This window comes from Neoarius graeffei, chromosome 8 (genome assembly GCF_027579695.1).
Source record: "Neoarius graeffei isolate fNeoGra1 chromosome 8, fNeoGra1.pri, whole genome shotgun sequence".
Taxonomy (NCBI): domain Eukaryota; kingdom Metazoa; phylum Chordata; class Actinopteri; order Siluriformes; family Ariidae; genus Neoarius; species Neoarius graeffei.
The window spans coordinates 81,181,530-81,198,655 of NC_083576.1; the positions used below are offsets into that span (position 1 = coordinate 81,181,530).

At 45.3% G+C, this 17,126-nt stretch overlaps 1 protein-coding gene across 6 annotated transcripts in view; it reads left to right on the forward strand.

Annotated features, from left to right (window-relative positions):
- The window catches only part of LOC132890939 (NACHT, LRR and PYD domains-containing protein 12-like), a 40,327-nt gene extending 23,591 nt beyond the window's left edge, over window positions 1–16,736 (forward strand). For all 6 annotated transcript variants that reach the window (XM_060928331.1, XM_060928334.1, XM_060928333.1 and 3 more), the window contains 7 exons: window positions 643–816; window positions 8,157–8,330; window positions 9,229–9,402; window positions 9,947–10,118; window positions 11,084–11,116; window positions 13,647–13,694; window positions 16,492–16,736. In XM_060928331.1, the coding sequence (XP_060784314.1) occupies window positions 643–816; window positions 8,157–8,330; window positions 9,229–9,402; window positions 9,947–10,118; window positions 11,084–11,089 (700 nt within the window). In that variant the 3' untranslated portion in view covers window positions 11,090–11,116; window positions 13,647–13,694; window positions 16,492–16,736. The remainder of the gene's footprint in view (window positions 1–642; window positions 817–8,156; window positions 8,331–9,228; window positions 9,403–9,946; window positions 10,119–11,083; window positions 11,117–13,646; window positions 13,695–16,491) is intronic.
- Window positions 16,737–17,126: the final 390 nt, after the last annotated feature.

The window sequence follows — 17,126 nt, forward strand, 5'->3', positions numbered from 1 at the left end:
GTAATGTATTATTCGACAGGAAACTGAAATATGTACATGGAAATCAGATTTACTTTTTAGATTAATTCCATATCATGAATAAATAAAAAAATAAACTTATTTATTGTAATTATATGTATAGTTTAGATCTTACATCTCCGCCTCTACCCCTCCCTTTTCCTTTCTTGTTATTAAATACATTGTCTCATATGAGCAATCATATTTTTCAATCAGATATTCACATATTTGGGCGGCACGGTGGTGTAGTAGTTAGCGCTGTCGCCTCACAGCAAGAAGGTCTGGGTTTGAGCCCCGTGGCCGGCGAGGGCCTTTCTGTGTGGAGTTTGCATGTTCTCCCCGTGTCCGCGTGGGTTTCCTCCGAGTGCTCCGGTTTCCCCCACAGTCCAAAGACATGCAGGTTAGGTTAACTGGTGACTCTAAAATTGACCGTAGGTGTGAATGTGAGTGTGAATGGTTGTCTGTGTCTATGTGTCAGCCCTGTGATGACCTGGCGACTTGTCCAGGGTGTACCCCGCCTTTCGCCCGTAGCCTAGTCAGCTGGGATAGGCTCCCGCTTGCCTGCGACCCTGTAGAACAGGATAAAGCGGCTACAGATAATGAGATGAGATGAGATATTCACATATTTCATCATTTCTCTTCCAGGCTGTGTTATTGTAACCTGACAGAGGAAAGCTGTACATTTCTGTCTTCAGTTCTCAGATCAAACTCCTCCAGGCTGAGAGAACTGGACCTGAGTAACAATAAACTGAAGGATTCAGGAGTGAAAAAGCTCTCTGCTGGACTGGAGAATCCACACTGTATACTGGAGATACTGAGGTACACACACACACACACACACACACATATATATATATATATATATATATATATATATATATATATATATATATATATATATATATATATATATATATATACAGTGGGGCAAAAAAGTATTTAGTCAGCCACCAATTGTACAAGTTCTCCCACTTAAAAAGATGAGAGAGGCCTGTAATTTTCATCATAGGTATACTTCAACTATGAGAGACAGAATGGGGGGAAAGAATCCAGGAAATCACATTGTAGGATTTTTAATGAATTAATTGGTAAATTCCTCGGTAAAATAAGTATTTGGTCACCTACAAACAAGCAAGATTTCTGGCTCTCACAGACCTGTAACTTCTCCTTTAAGAGGCTCCTCTATCCTCTACTCGTTACCTGTATTAATGGCACCTGTTTGATCTCGTTATCAGTATAAAAAACACCTGTCCACAACCTCAAACAGTCACACTCCAAACTCCACTATGGCCAAGACCAAAGAGCTGTCAAAGGACACCAGAAACAAAACTGTAGACCTGCACCAGCCTGGGAAGACTGAATCTGCAATAGGTAAGCAGCTTGGTGTGAAGAAATCAACTGTAGGAGCAATTATTAGAAAATGGAAGACATACAAGACCACTAATAATCTCCCTCGATCTGGGGCTCCATGCAAGATCTCACCCTGTGGGGTCAAAATGATCACAAGAACGGTGAGCAAAAATCCCAGAACCACACGGGGGGACCTAGTGAATGACCTGCAGAGAGCTGGGACCAAAGTAACAAAGGCTACCATCAGTAACACACTACGCCACCAGGGACTCAAATCCTGCAGTGCCAGACGTGTCCCCCTGCTTAAGCCAGTACATGTCCAGGCCTGTTTGAAGTTTGCTAGAGAGCACTTGGATGATCCAAAGAGGACTGGGAGAATGTCATATGGTCAGATGAAACCAAAATAGAACTTTTTGGTATAAACTCAACTTGTCTTGTTTGGAGGAGAAAGAATGCTGAGTTGTATCCAAAGAACACCATACCTACTGTGAAGCATGGGGGTGGAAACATCATGCTTTGGGGCTGTTTTTCTGTAAAGGGACCAGGACGACTGATCCGTGTAAAGGAAAGAATGAATGGGGCCATGTATTGTGAGATTTTGAATGAAAACCTCCTTCCATCAGCAAGGGCATTGAAGATGAAACGTGGCTGGGTCTTTCAGCATGACAATGATCCCAAACACACCGCCCGGGCAATGAGGGAGTAGCTTCGTAAGAAGCATTTCAAGGTCCTGGAGTGGCCTAGCCAGTCTCCAGATCTCAACCCCATAGAAAATCTTTGGAGGGAGTTGAAAGTCCGTGTTGCCCAGCAACAGCCCCAAAACATCACTGCTCTAGAGGAGATCTGCATGGAGGAATGGGCCAAAATACCAGCAACAGTGTGTGAAAACCTTGTGAAGACTTACAGAAAATGTTTGACCTCTGTCATTGCCAACAAAGGGTATATAACAAAGTATTGAGATGAACTTTTGTTATTGACCAAATACTTATTTTCCACCATAATTTGCAAATAAATTCTTTAAAAATCAGACAATGTGATTTTCTGGATTTTTTTTTCTCATTTTGTCTCTCATAGTTGAGGTATACCGATGATGAAAATTACAGGCTTCTCTCATCTTTTTAAGTGGGAGAACTTGCACAATTGGCGACTGACTAAATACTTTTTTGCCCCACTGTATGTATATATATATATATATATATATATATATATATATATATATATATATATATATATATATATACACACACACACACACATATATATATATATATATATATATATATATATATATATATATATATATATATATATATATATATATATAAAACACATGCATGCACACCTCATCTCTCATCTTCACCCGCTTATCCGGGGCCGGGTCGCGGAGGCAGCAGTCTGAGCATGGAAGCCCAAACTTCCCTCTCCCCAGCCACCTTGGCCAGCTCCTCGGGAAGAACACCGAGGCGTTCCCAGGCCAGCCGAGAGACATAGTCCCTCCAGCGTGTCCTGGGTCTTCCCCAGGGCCTCCTCCCGGGGGGACATGCCTGGAACACCTCCCCAGGGAGGCGTCCAGGAGGCATCCGAAAGAGATGCCCGAGCCACCTCAGCTGATTCCTCTCGATGTGGAGGAGCAGCGGCTCTACTCTGAGCTCCTCCCGAGTGATTGTGCTTCTCACCCTATCTCTAAGGGAGCGCCCAGCCACTCTGCGAAGGAAACTCATTTCGGCCGCTTGTATCTGCGATCTTGTTCTTTCGGTCATTACCCAAAGCTCATGACCATAGGTGCATGCACACTAGGACTAAAATATTTAAGTTATTCAACGAAATCGAGTCGTACATGAGCTGATAGCTGACGAGCTGCATAGCACCGAGTTGTCTATAAGCCATGTATGACAAGCTTGAGTGGAATAACTGTTTTATTCTATCCACATTCACTGGATTTTGCAAAACAGAGCATTTTCATTTTTCCAAACTCGATAAATAAAAACTTTATACAAAACGTCCAACAAAATAATTTCTGCTTAGAATGTAAAAAACTGGCAAAAAGACAGTAGCAAATTGCGAAAATGCTATAATAATAATTCTTGAAAAATAAAGAAAAAATACATTCTTAGCATGAAATACTTTTATTCTATATTTTATTGGGGTTTTTTTGTTCGAGTAGAGTTTTTATTTCGTCCTCGGTTGGTTCAGCAACACGCGCCGCCATTTTGTTTTTCTCTACTCATGGTATAGGAGCTGATATCCTAGTAGTAGAATAGCCAATCAGAGCATGCAATGACTTGTATCCAGTGAATGTGGATAGAGTAAAAAGTGATATTATTTTCATCCGCTGCTCTCCTGTGACCAAGGTTGGAAATACAGTATGTGCAGCCGAAGGTTAAATGCGTGTTTTAGTGCTGTGACTTAACTATCTGACCCCAATATATTTAATTACAGATCTGACTCCCATCAGGTGGCAGCCAAAGGCAGAGGCCCTGGCGTACTGATCCCCGGCTGACAAAACTGGCTTTTGGGACATGCCATGTCACCTCTCTGGTGGGAAAGGAGCCTGAGCTTGTGCGTGAGGTTGAGCAGTACTGACTAGATATAGTTGGGCTCACCTCAACGCATAGCTTGGGATCTGGAACCAATTTCCTGGAGAGGGGTTGGACCCTCTTCTATGCTGGAGTTGCCAAGGGTGAATGATGCTGGGCAGAGGTAGGGCTATTGGTAGCCCCCCCCCCAGTTCGGCACGCTAACATCGGACTTCTCCCCAGTGAATGAGAGGGTCGTTTCCCTACGCCTTTGGGTCGGGGAATGGTCTCTGACTGTCATTTGCGCTTATGCGCCAAATGGTAGTTCAGAGTACCCAGCCTTCTTGGAGTCCTTGAGTGGGTGCTAGACAGTGCACCACGAGGGAACTCCATTGTTTTACTGGGGGACTTCAATGGTCATGTGGGCAATGTCGGTGAGACCTGGAGGGGTGTGATTGGGAGGAACGGCCTGCCCGATCTGAACCCGAGTGGTGTTCAGTTGTTGGACTTCTGTGCCATCCACGGTTTGGCCATAATGAACACCATGTTCAAGCATAAGGATGTCCATAAGTGCACGTGGCATGAGGACACCTTAGGCCGTAGATCGATGATTGACTTTGTAGTCGTTTCATCTGATCTACGACCGTATGTCTTGGACACTCGGGTGAAGAGAGGAGCAGAGCTGTCAACCGATCACTACCTGGTGGCAAGCTGGATCAGATGGCAGGGGAGGAGGCCAGACAGATCTGGCAGGCCCAAATGAGTAGTGAGGGTATGCTGGGAATGTCTGGTGGAGGCTCCCGTCCGTCGGATCTTCAACTGCCACATCCGGCAGAGCTTCAACTGCATACCAGGGGAGGATGGGGACATTGAGTCCGAGTGGACCATGTTCTGTACCTCCATTGCTGAGGCGGCCGTGCAGAGCTGCAGCTGCAAGGTTGTTGGTGCCTGCCGTGGCGGTAATCCCCAAACCCGATGGTGGACACCTGTGGTGAGGGGACCCATCAAGCTGAAGGAGTCCTATCAGGCTTGGTTAGCCTGTGGGTCTCCAGAGGCAGCTGACCGATACCGACAGGCCAAGCGGAATGCGGCTCTGGTGGTCACTGAAGCAAAAACTTGGGTGTGGGAGGAGTTTGGTGAGGCCATGGAAAGTGACTTTTGGTCAGCCTCGAAAAGATTCTGGCAAACCATCTGGTGGCTCAGGAAGGGAAAGCAGCGCTCTGTCCCTACTGTTTACAGCGAGGATGGAGTGCTGTTGACCTCAACTGGGGACATCATCTGACGGTGGAATGAATACTTTGAGGATTTACTCAATCCCACCTTCATGTTGTCCGAGGAGGATGCAGAGTCTGAGAGTGCTTGGGAGGACTCACCCATCACAGGAGCTGAGGTTGCCGAGGTGGTTAAAAAGCTCCTCGGTGGCCAGGCTCCGGGGGTGGATGAGATTCGTCCTGAGTTCCTGAAGGCACTGGATGTTGTTGGGCTGTCTTGGCTGACATGCCTCTTCAACATTGCGTGGAGGTCAGGGACAGTGTCTCTGGATTGGCAGACTGGGGTGGTCCCCTTTTTTAAAAAGGGGGACCGGAGAGTGTGTTCCAACTCTAGGGGGATCACACTTCTCAGCCTCCCTGGGAAAGCCTATGCTGGGGTGCTGGAGAGGAGAGTCCGGTCGATAGTCAAACCTTGGATTCAGGAGGAACAATGCGGTTTTCGTCTGTGGAACACTGGACCAGCTCTTTACCCTTGCAAGGGTACTGGAGGGTACATGGGAGTTTGCCCAACTGGTCTACATGTGTTTTGTGGACCTGGAGAAGGCTTATGACCGTGTTCCTCATGATGCCCTGTGGGGGGTGCTTCAGGAGTATGGGGTTCAGGGCCCACTACTGCAGGCCATTCGGACCCTGTATGACCAGAGCAGGAGTTTGGTTCGCATTGCCGGCAGTAAGTCAGATTTGTTCCCGGTGCATATTGGACTCTGCCAGGGCTGCCCTTTGTCACCAGTTCTGTTCATAACTGTTATGGACAGAATTTCTAGGCACAGCCAAGGTGCGGAGGGTGTCCGGTTTGGTGGCAGCAGGATCACATCTCTGCTTTTTGCGGATGATGTGGTCCTGTTGGCTTCATCAATCTGTGACTTACAGCATGCGCTGGGATGGTTTGCAGCCAAGCGCGAAGCGGCTGGGATGAGAATCAGCACCTCCAAGTCCGTGGCCATGGCGTTCAGCCGGAAACAGGTGGAGTACCTACTCCGGGCCAGGGGGGAATTGCTACCTAAAGTGGAAGAGTTTAAGTATCTTGGGGTTTTGTTCACGAGTGAGGGTAAGGGGGAGTGGGAGTTGGACAGATGGATCGGGGCAGCGTCAGCAGTGATGTGGACGCTAAACTGGTCTGTTGTGGTAAAGGGAGAGCTGAACCAAAAGGCAAAGCTCTCAATTTACTGGTCCATCTATGTTCCCACTCTCATCTATGGTCACGAGCTATGGGTAGTGACCGAAAGAATGAGATTGCGGATACAAATGGTAGAAATGAGTTTTCTCTGCAGGGTGGCTGGGCTCTCCCTTAGAGACAGGGTGAGAAGCTTGGTCATTTGGGAGAGACTCAGAGTAGAACCACTGCTCCTCCACATCGAAAGGAGTCAGTTGAGGTGGTTCGGGCACCTTGTTAGGATGCCCCCTGGACGCCTCCCAGGGGAGGTTTTCTGGGCACGCCCCACCGGGAGGAGACCCCGGGGCAGACCCAGGACACGCTGGAGAGATTACATCTCTCGGCTGGCCTCCGAACACCTCGGTATTCCCCTGGAAGAGCTGGTGGAGGTGGCTGGGGAGAGGGAAGTCTGGGCTGCTCTGCTTAGGCTGCTACCCCCATGACCCGGATCTGGATAAGCGGTAGAAGATGGGTGGATGGATCTGACTCCCATTTATGATGTGTAAATTATCTGGTTCCAAAGAATAATCTTATAGTTACTTCTAGAAGTGTAAAATCAGTGTGTTACAGTTGCATTTAATTCCAAACAGCTTCATGCTAAGCTTTCATTATAAACTGATATTCCTATGTCAGAGGCTTTTATATAGCCTATATATATTAAACAATGGGGCGGCATGGTGGTGTAGTGGTTAGCACTGTCACCTCACAGCAAGAAGGTCCAGGTTCGAGCCCCGTGGCTGACAAGGGCCTTTCTGTGCGGAGTTTGCATGTTCTCCCTGTGTCCATGTGGGTTTCCTCCGGGTGCTCCGGTTTCCCCCACAGTCCAAAGACATGCAGGTTAGGTTAACTGGTGACTCTAAATTGACCATAGGTGTGAATGTGAATGGTTGTCTGTGTCTATGTGTCAGCCCTGTGATGACCTGGCGACTTGTCCAGGGTGTACCCTGCCTTTCGCCCATAGTCAGCTGGGATAGGCTCCAGCTTGCCTGCAACCCTGTAGAACAGGATAAAGTGGCTAGAGATAATGAGATGAGATGAGATATTAAACAATTATTTGATTAGTTCAGAGGTTTCTATTGAAATGCAAACCTAGGCCTTTCCTATTTACTGATTAAAGCTTTATATTTAAGCTTACAAGTATTAGTCTCGGGCGGCACGGTGGTGCAGTGATTAGCACTGTGGCCTCACAGCAAGAAGAATTCAAACTTTGCAGCTGACTGGAACCTTTCTGTGTAGAGTTTGCATGTTCTAAGTGTGTCTGCATGGGTTCCTCCGGGTACTCCATTTTCCTACAATCCAAAGGGGAGTGTGTGCAGATCTTGATCCGTGGATATGAGGAGAGTGCATGGTGGAGGAGTGGCGTGTCTCTGTGCTGTGATGAAGTTGTTCTGGAGTGCTGTGCCTTCTGGGTGGGGAGTGAAGTCTGGGTCTGCTGGAAGAAATAAGGAATGAGTCAGAAACAACATTTAGCTGTTTGTGGAAAATGGAGCACCCATTTATACACTCGGAGCTCCTCATGGAGGGTAGGTGGGTGCGCCCCTTAGTGTGCTCCAGCTGTGCTGAGCTGTGTCTCTCTGCCACTTACCATGTGGTTGCCACTGGTCCAAAATAGTGGTGCTGAAACGGCACGGTTTCTTCAGCACTGAGACTGAGTAGAGTAGGCACTGTCTGTTCAGCACCACTGAGGCAGCTGGGTAAGGAACACTCACTGGCTTGTGCACAAGGGCCGCTGCCCCTCCATCGCCACAACTGTAAATGTTATTTACTAAACTTGTGTGATAGTTATATCATCACATTGTTAACCATGAAACATGGATTAGATTGATGTCAAACATGATCTGTTCACCTATTTCATCATTTTTCTTCCAGGCTGCGACATTGTGAGCTGACAAAGAAAAGCAGTAAGGTTCTGTCCTCAGTTCTCAGCTCAAACTCTTCCAGTTTGAGAGAACTGGATCTGAGTTTCAATCAGCTGCAGGATTCAGGAGTGAAGCTGCTTTCTACTGGACTGGAGAATCTCCACTGTACAGTGGAGAAACTGAGGTACGTACACACACACACACACACACACACACACACACACATATCCAAAATGTGTGCGTGAGTATTGATTTGACTGTCTTTACATGTGACTTTAATCGCAGAAAAATTCTATTCAATGCCCAGTCTTACTTTCACTCTACACACTCATGTACCTGTATCATGTATCTTCTTCTACATCTCATCTCATCTCATTATCTGTAGCCGCTTTATCCTGTTCTACAGGGTCGCAGGCAAGCTGGAGCCTATCCCAGCTGACTACAGGCGAAAGGCGGGGTACACCCTGGACAAGTCGCCAGGTCATCACAGGGCTGACACATAGACACAGACAACCATTCACACCTACGCTCAATTTAGAGTCACCAGTTAACCTAACCTGCATGTCTTTGGACTGTGGGGGAAACCGGAGCACCCGGAGGAAACCCACGCGGACACGGAGAGAACATGCAAACTCCGCACAGAAAGGCCCTCGCCAGCCACGGGGCTCGAACCCGGACCTTCTTGCTGTGAGGCGACAGCGCTAACCACTACACCACCGTGCCGCCCCTGATTTATTATTATATAAGAAATTAAAATATGTACATGGAAATCAGATTTACTTTGTAGATTAATTCCATCTCATTAATAAATAAAAATTAAACTTATTTAATGTAATTGTATCTAAAGTTTAGATCTTGCATCTCCGCCTCTACCCCTCCCTTTCCCTTTCTTGTTATTAAAAACATTGCCTCATATGAGCTAAGACACATGGTCCTGTCCAATTACAAATTCAGTCTCTTTATTTTATATTTTTATTCTGACCTCAGAACCTTGTGTTCAGAAAGACAGTTTATTTCCCAACTGATGGAACACACTTCATTTTTCAATCAGATATTCACATATTTCATCATTTCTCTTCCAGTCTCTGTGGGTGTGACCTGACAGAGGAAAGCTGTCGAGTTCTGTCTTTAGTTCTCAGCTCAAACTCCTCCAGTCTGAGAGAACTGGACCTGAGTTTCAATAAGCTGGAAGATTCAGGAGTGACGGTGCTCTCTTCTGGACTGGAGAATCCACACTGTACACTGGAGATACTGAGGTACACACACACACACACACACACACACACACACACACACACACACACACACACACACACACACACAGTAAGTATACTGTATGTAAAGATTGAGTATGTTGTGTACTAAAGCTGAATGATTTACACTGTTACTGTGAAATGTGGTGGCACGGTGGTGTAGTGGTTAGCGCTGTCGCCTCACAGTGAGAAGGTCCGGGTTCGAGCCCCGTGGCCGGCGAGGGCCTTTCTGTGCAGAGTTTGCATGTTCTCCCCGTGTCCGCGTGGGTTTCCTCCGGGTGCTCCGGTTTCCCCCACAGTCCAAAGACATGCAGGTTAGGTTAACTGGTGACTCTAAATTGAGCGTAGGTGTGAATGTGAGTGTGAATGGTTGTCTGTGTCTATGTGTCAGCCCTGTGATGACCTGGCGACTTGTCCAGGGTGTACCCTGCCTCTCGCCCGTAGTCAGCTGGGATAGACTCCAGCTTGCCTGCAACCCTGGAGAACAGGATAAAGCGGCTAGAGATAATGAGATGAGATGACTGTGAAATGTTTTTTTTCTCTGCAGTTTGCTTCACTGCAGTATTACAGGTGAAGGTCGTGCTGCTCTGGCATCAGCTCTGAGGTCAAACTGCTCATCACACCTGAGAGAACTGAATCTGAGAAGCAATCCAGAAGAATCAGGAGTGAAACTGCTCTCTGATCTAGTGGAGGATCCACACTGTAAACTAGAGAAACTAGTGAGTTACTGTCTACACATACATATGCACACATCTTGGACCCTAGCCCTCATCTTACCTTCAGTTACCAAAAGGCAATATTTGGCCCTTTTATGTAAGCATTTTTAATTATTGTAATAAAATGACTTTAAAGGAACAGTCCACCGTACTTCCATAATGAAATATGTTCTTCTCTGAATTGATACGAGCTGATCCGTACCTCTCCGAGCTTTGTGCGACCTCCCAGTCAGTCAGACGCGCTGTTACTCCTGTTAGCAATGTAGCTAGGCTCAGCATGGCCAATGGTATTTTTTGGGGCTGTAGTTAGATGCGACCAAACTCTTCCACATTTTTCCTGTTTACATAGGTTTATATGACCAGTGACATGAAACAAAGTTCAGTTACACAAATTGAAACGTGGCGATTTTCTATGCTATGGAAAGTCCGCACTATAATGACAGGCGTACTAACACCTTCTGCACGCTTCGACAGCGCATTGATACTGACGGAAGTTGGGGGGGCGGGGGAGAGAAAAAAAAACAGGAGTGAAGGTATCAATGCGCTGTCAAAGTGCGCAGAAGGTGTTAGTACGCCTGTCATTATAGCGCGGACTTTCCATAGCATAGAAAATCGCCACGTTTCAATTTGTGTAACTGAACTTTGTTTCATGTCACTGGTCATATAAACCTATGTAAACAGGAAAAACGTGGAAGAGTTTGGTCGCATCTAACTACAGCCCCAAAAAATACCATTGGCCATGCTGAGCCTAGCTACATTGCTAACAGGAGTGACAGCGCGTCTGACTGACTGGGAGGTCGCACAAAACTCGGAGAGGTACGGATCAGCTCGTCTCAATTCAGAGAAGAACATATTTCATTATGGAAGTACGGTGGACTGTTCCTTTAAATTAATTTTGGTCCTTGAAAAACTGTTAATTATTCTGTTGTTCTATTAAATATGTGTCATTGTTTTATGATGTGTGTTAGGGGTGACGCTGAATCCAAACAAGAAACAACAAGGTAAGAGTGGAGATGCATGAAAAAGATGTGCTTTCTGTACTCCATCTTTGGAACATTGCAGTTTTACATGGCAGACCCACATCAATAGCATCCACTGTCGCGTAATTACATAGCCTAGTGTAAGTGCAGTTGTATCATAACACTAGCGCATGTTTTCTATCCGAGAGGAAAATGTAGTCAATTATAGCACAACAACTTTCAAAATACAACCCCGAATCAAAAAATTTTGGGATGAGATGGAAAATGCAAATAAAAAAAGAGAGCCATGTTTTCTGAATTTACTTCTTATTTGTCTGGCCAACTTCATGTTGTATTTGTAATATACATCCATGCCTATTTTTCAGGCTTGAAACACATTCCAAAAAAAGTTGAGACTGGGGGAATCTAGGGCTAGTAACGAGGTAAAACAATTAAATAATGTGATTTGAAACAGGTGATGTTAACAGGTAACTGTAATCATGATTTGGCACAAAATCAGTATCCAGGAAAGGCCTAGACTTTGAGGAGCAAAGATGGACCGAGGATCTCCAGTTTGTGAACAAATGCATGAGAAAATTATTGAAATGTTTAAAAACAATGTTCTTCGAAGAAAGATAGGAACGTATTTGGATATTTCACCCTCTATAGTGCATAATATCATTAAACAATTCAAGGAATCTGAAGGAATTTCAGTGCATAAAGGGAAAGGCCCTAAGCTGAACACCCGTAGACGTCCGATCCCTCAGATCAAGGCACTGCATCAAGAACTGTCATTCATCTATAGCTGTAGAACAACATGGGCTCGCGATTACTTTGGCAATCCTTTATCAATTGTGACAATTCAGAGTTACATCCACAAATGCCAGTTAAAACTCATCTCATTATCTCTAGCTGCTTTATCCTGTTCTACAGGGTCACAGGCATGCTGGAGCCTATCCCAGCTGACTACGGGCGAAAGGCTGGGTACACCCTGGACAAGTCGCCAGGTCATCACAGGGCTGACACATAGACACAGACAACCATTCACACTCACATTCACACCTACGGTCAATTTAGAGTCACCAGTTAACCTAACCTGCATGTCTTTGGACTGTGGGGGAAACCGGAGCATCCGGAGGAAACCCACGCGTACAACATGCAAACTCCGCACAGAAAGGCCCTCACCGGCCACGGGGCTCGAACCTGGACCTTCTTGCTGTGAGGCGACAGCGCTAACCACTACACCACCGTGCCACCCCCCAGTTAAAACTTTACTGTGCAAAAAGGAAGCCTTATGTTAACTGTGTCCACAAGTGTCGTCAAATTCTCTGGGCTCAGAGGCATCTGGGATGGACCAGTGGAAACGTGTATTGTGGTCAGACGAATCAGTATTCCAGGACTTTTTTGGAAGAAATAGATGTCGTGTGCTCTGGACCAAAGACGAAAAGGACCATCCAGACTGTTACCAGCAGCAAGTCCAAAAGCCAGGGTGTGTCACTGTATGGGGTTGTATCACTGCCCTTGGCAAAGGTAACTTACACTTCTGTGATGGAGCATTAATGCAGAAAAGTACACCGAGATTTTGGAGTAACATATCCTGCCTTCAGAAGAACATCTTTTCCAGGGAGATTTCAGCAAGGCAATGCAAAATCACATTCTGCACACATTACAAAGGCGTGGCTATGGAAGAAGAAGGTGTGTCCCCTCTGTCCCCGATGGAGAATGTGTGGACAATTTTGAAACAAAAAATATAACAACGACGACCCTGTACTGGGGCGGCACGGTGGCGTAGTGGTTGGTGCTGTTGCCTCACAGCAAGAAGGTCCGGGTTCGAGCCCTGTGCCTGGCGAGGGCCTTTCTGTGTGGAGTTTGCATGTTCTCCCCGTGTCCGCGTGGGTTTCCTCCGGGTGCTCCGGTTTCCCCCACAGTCCAAAGACATGCAGGTTAGGTTAACTGGTGACTCTAAATTGACCGTAGGTCTGAATGTGAGTCTGAATGGTTGTCTGTGTCTCTGTGTCAGCCCTGTGATGACCTGGCGACTTGTCCAGGGTGTACCCCGCCTTTCGCCCGTAGTCAGCTGGGATAGGCTCCAACTTGTCTGCGACCCTGTAGAACAGGATAAAGCGGCTAGAGATAATGAGATGAGATGAGACCCTGTACTGTTGCACACCTTACGACCTGTTTGCAGGAAGAATGGGACAAAAGAACACCTGAAACACTTCATCACTTGGTGTCTTCAGTCCCTAAATATCTTAAGTATTGTGAGAAGGAATGGGAGCATTATAAAGTGTAAATGCTTTACTGTCCCAACTGTTGTAAGAATCAAAATTGAAATGTTTATTTTGAAAAAACAATAAAACTCATGAGGTAAAACATCAAATAATATGCTGTTGGATTGTTTTGAGTGCAGTAGAGGTCAAAGATGATTTACAAATCATTGTTTTCAGTTTTAATTTCAATTTCAACATATCATCCCAACTTTTTCCGATTTGGGGTTGTATACTATTGCATTATAAGGTCATGATAAATGTGCTCATAATGTTTACATGTTCATGTGTTTTCCTCCTCACAGTGAGCTGTCCGTAAATGATGAACTCCCTGTGCATCACCTGATTAGAAGGTGAGTGATAATTTCAGGAATTGCATCTCTTCTCAGGAACCCCACTGAGCTGATCTTAGTTCGGGGACAGTGACGTGATGATGATGTGTCCATGAATGGATGGAGTAGAAGGAGGAAATTGTGTAGGGCTACTGTGGCAGCGGGGGCGTGGTCAAGCGCCGGTCTGTGACAGGAGGGCGGAGCCAGGGAAGGTGAGTGGCAGAATCGCTACACCTGACAGTAGTTAACCTGTGTTTTGTGTGTTTTCCCAGTAACCGCTCCCTATTTAAGGAGGCAGAGAGAGAGCAGAGGGAGCGCAACCTGGGTCCAAAGCAGAGTGTGCGTGTGTGTGTGTATGTGGGCTTACACGGCATTTAAAACTGAAAAGTTGTTTAATAAATAGCCTTCTCTGCCTCTAAGCGTTGTCCTGCCGTCCTCCGTGCTCCACCCACACTTTGCAAGCACTACAGTGGTGCCGAAACCCGGGAAAAGGTGGAGCACGGAGGACGGCAGGACAACGCTTAGAGGCAGAGAAGGCTATTTATTAAACAACTTTTCAGTTTTAAATGCCATGTAAGCCCACATACACACACACACACACACTCTGCTCTGGACCCGGGTTGCGCTCCCTCTGCTCTCTCTCTGCCTCCTTAAATAGGGAGCGGTTACTGGGAAAACACACAAAACACAGGTTAACTACCGTCAGGTGTAGCGATTCTGCCACTCACCTTCCCTGGCTCCGCCCTCCTGTCACAGACCGGCGCTTGACCACACCCCCGCTGCCACAGCTACTTATTGGGAGCGGCCAGTAATTGTATATCACATTACTGAATTCTTGAGAAATTACATTTTAGAAAGCATTTGCAATTGTGTGTGTGTGTGTCTAATGGTACGTTCAAACCAAACACTGAGATCGTTAAAATTTGCTCTAGCTGCTCTGCCAGAAACGTTGTCAAAGTTTGTGGATGCTTTCTGACGTAGATGAAATAGGGGGTGGTTACAAGTTTTTTTAGAACGTTTCATTTTGCAAACTTTATTTAAAAGGGCCACAAAGCAAACATACGTCAACCGGTATCTTTGTGCCAACTGATTAGATAACCTCATGAAATCTTTTTTAAATGTCAAGGTAAGAAATTAGTTGATGAAGGAAAATAATGAACAATTATGATTAGATATTTGGTAAGAAAATAAATTAATGACAAACTAATTAAAAGCCATTTGTGTGGTGTGACTTTTGTGTTGATGCTGTGTCAAATTTCAACATGCGGTTTATAAGACATGTTTACTAGCCTTGTTCTTCAACATTAAGGTTACTTTGTGTGTCGCTGACATTAAAGTAACTGTGCTCCTGGTCCTGGATGAAGTTTAGTGGCTAATTACTGTAAATGGTCAAATTGGAGTTATTTTAAGCCAATTAATTAAAACATGAATTAAATGTATTAAAAACAAGGGTTCTATAGTGAAACCTTTGCGAATAGACATCTTTCCTTGATGTCACAGGTTTTTGTTTATCATGCAGCATCTGCCATATTGCCGGGCAAACAAAGAAACGGGCGTGACAGTTAATAATGAAAATTGAGACGACTGTAGTCAGGACAATCTCTCTGAAACAATTAAAAAATTTAGATTATACCAGCAGATCATGTTACATCCAAATAATGAACAAGCCAGAGCCTAGATCGAGCATATTTTCTGGTGTTCAGCCTCGTCTAGATTATCAGTACAGCTCTCATAAACGACTGTTATTGGTGTCTTAGAAGGTAAAATTACAATAAAACTTAGTTCAATTCAATGATAAGGCTAAACCACTTGAAAAATGTAAGATGTTCAGCATGTTAGCAGTTACGGCAAAATGGCCGCCAATTGGTATATGGCTGCAGGCTATATAATTTCTGATCTTTAACTCTAAAAACTGATAAATTACTGTTATTGGTTTCTTAGAAGGCAAAATTATGATCAAACTTAGTTCAATTCAGTGATGGGGCTAAAACACCTGAAGAGGTCTCATAAAATATATCGCTTCCAAAGTCCACATCCAGATCTACATTTTAACGTTGCACAGAGCTTTCACAGTAACCTGATATAAAATGTTCTCCACACACACGGGAATGTTTTGTTGTCATCCAGTCTTCCTGTTTAACTGCAGCTTGCCATTTTTCTCGTCTTTCTGGGTTCGCTGGGAAGCAGTGAAAAGTTAAACCAGGCTTATCTCCACATCTGTTATTACATCCAAAAGCACTGCAGGTCTCTTTATTGTAGATGTACTGAACTGGGCTTACAAGTGTACTCACGTACACTTGTGCCGGTCGTTGTCCAGCACAAAGCTTGGCCGGATAAACAAATCCGCAGTTACAATGACGTCATGTGAAAGTCCTCCATAATTAGTTTTGTAAACAGGGACATGTCAAAATAATGAGGAATCCTGCCACCACAATTATCAATTTCTCCAACATTGTACTTGAACAGAACCAAAATTTACACGACTGTGTTCTCTATTCTTTAGAGCAGAGCACTTCTAAATTCTGATTGATTGCTGCCGAACCGCATCACAGCTCATTACCATAAAGTTGCCTGGACTTTAACTTTATTCTGACGCCCCCACTGCCCAAGACATGTCACCAACAATCATGCCGCTGTTCATCACCAAGAGACGCTAGCTCACACAGAAAATGAATGACTTCTGGTTGCTTTGATGCTCTCACTGCGTTTGTTCTGAACGTACCATAACTGCACAGTAACATGACAATGATGTCTGTAAAAACTGTCTTTTTGTCTGACACGCATGGTAACCTGTCATCTCTCTCTCTTTTTTTTTCAGATTGTCATAGAGAGGGGCGGCACGGTGGTGTAGTGGTTAGCGCTGTCGCCTCACAGCAAGAAGGTCCGGGTTCGAGCCCTGTGCCTGGCGAGGGCCTTTCTGTGCGGAGTTTGCATGTTCTCCCCGTGTCCGCGTGGGTTTCCTCCGGGTGCTCCAGTTTCCCCCACAGTCCAAAGACATGCAGGTTAGGTTAACTGGTGACTCTAAATTGACCGTAGGTGTGAATGTGAGTGTGAATGGTTGTCTGTGTCTATGTGTCAGCCCTGTGATGACCTGGCGACTTGTCCAGGGTGTACCCCGCCTTTCGCCCGTAGTCAGCTGGGATAGGCTCCAGCTCGCCTGCGACCCTGTAGAACAGGATAAAGCGGCTAGAGATAATGAGATGAGATGAATGTCATAGAGAGGACAGACCTTTAACCCTTTGCGTTCCTTACACTATCAATACACTATACATTTTAACATGTATTTTATTAATGACTAAATGTATTTTTTTCATGCAATTGTGTGTTTATTTCCAGCTAAGTTTTACTTAAATTAAGCAATTACAAAGCATTTAAAGAATAGCTGAAAAATATTGCATGCTGTCTGAAGGTAAAGGCTTATACAGTATAGGATTATAAGACCATTGCTGGTTT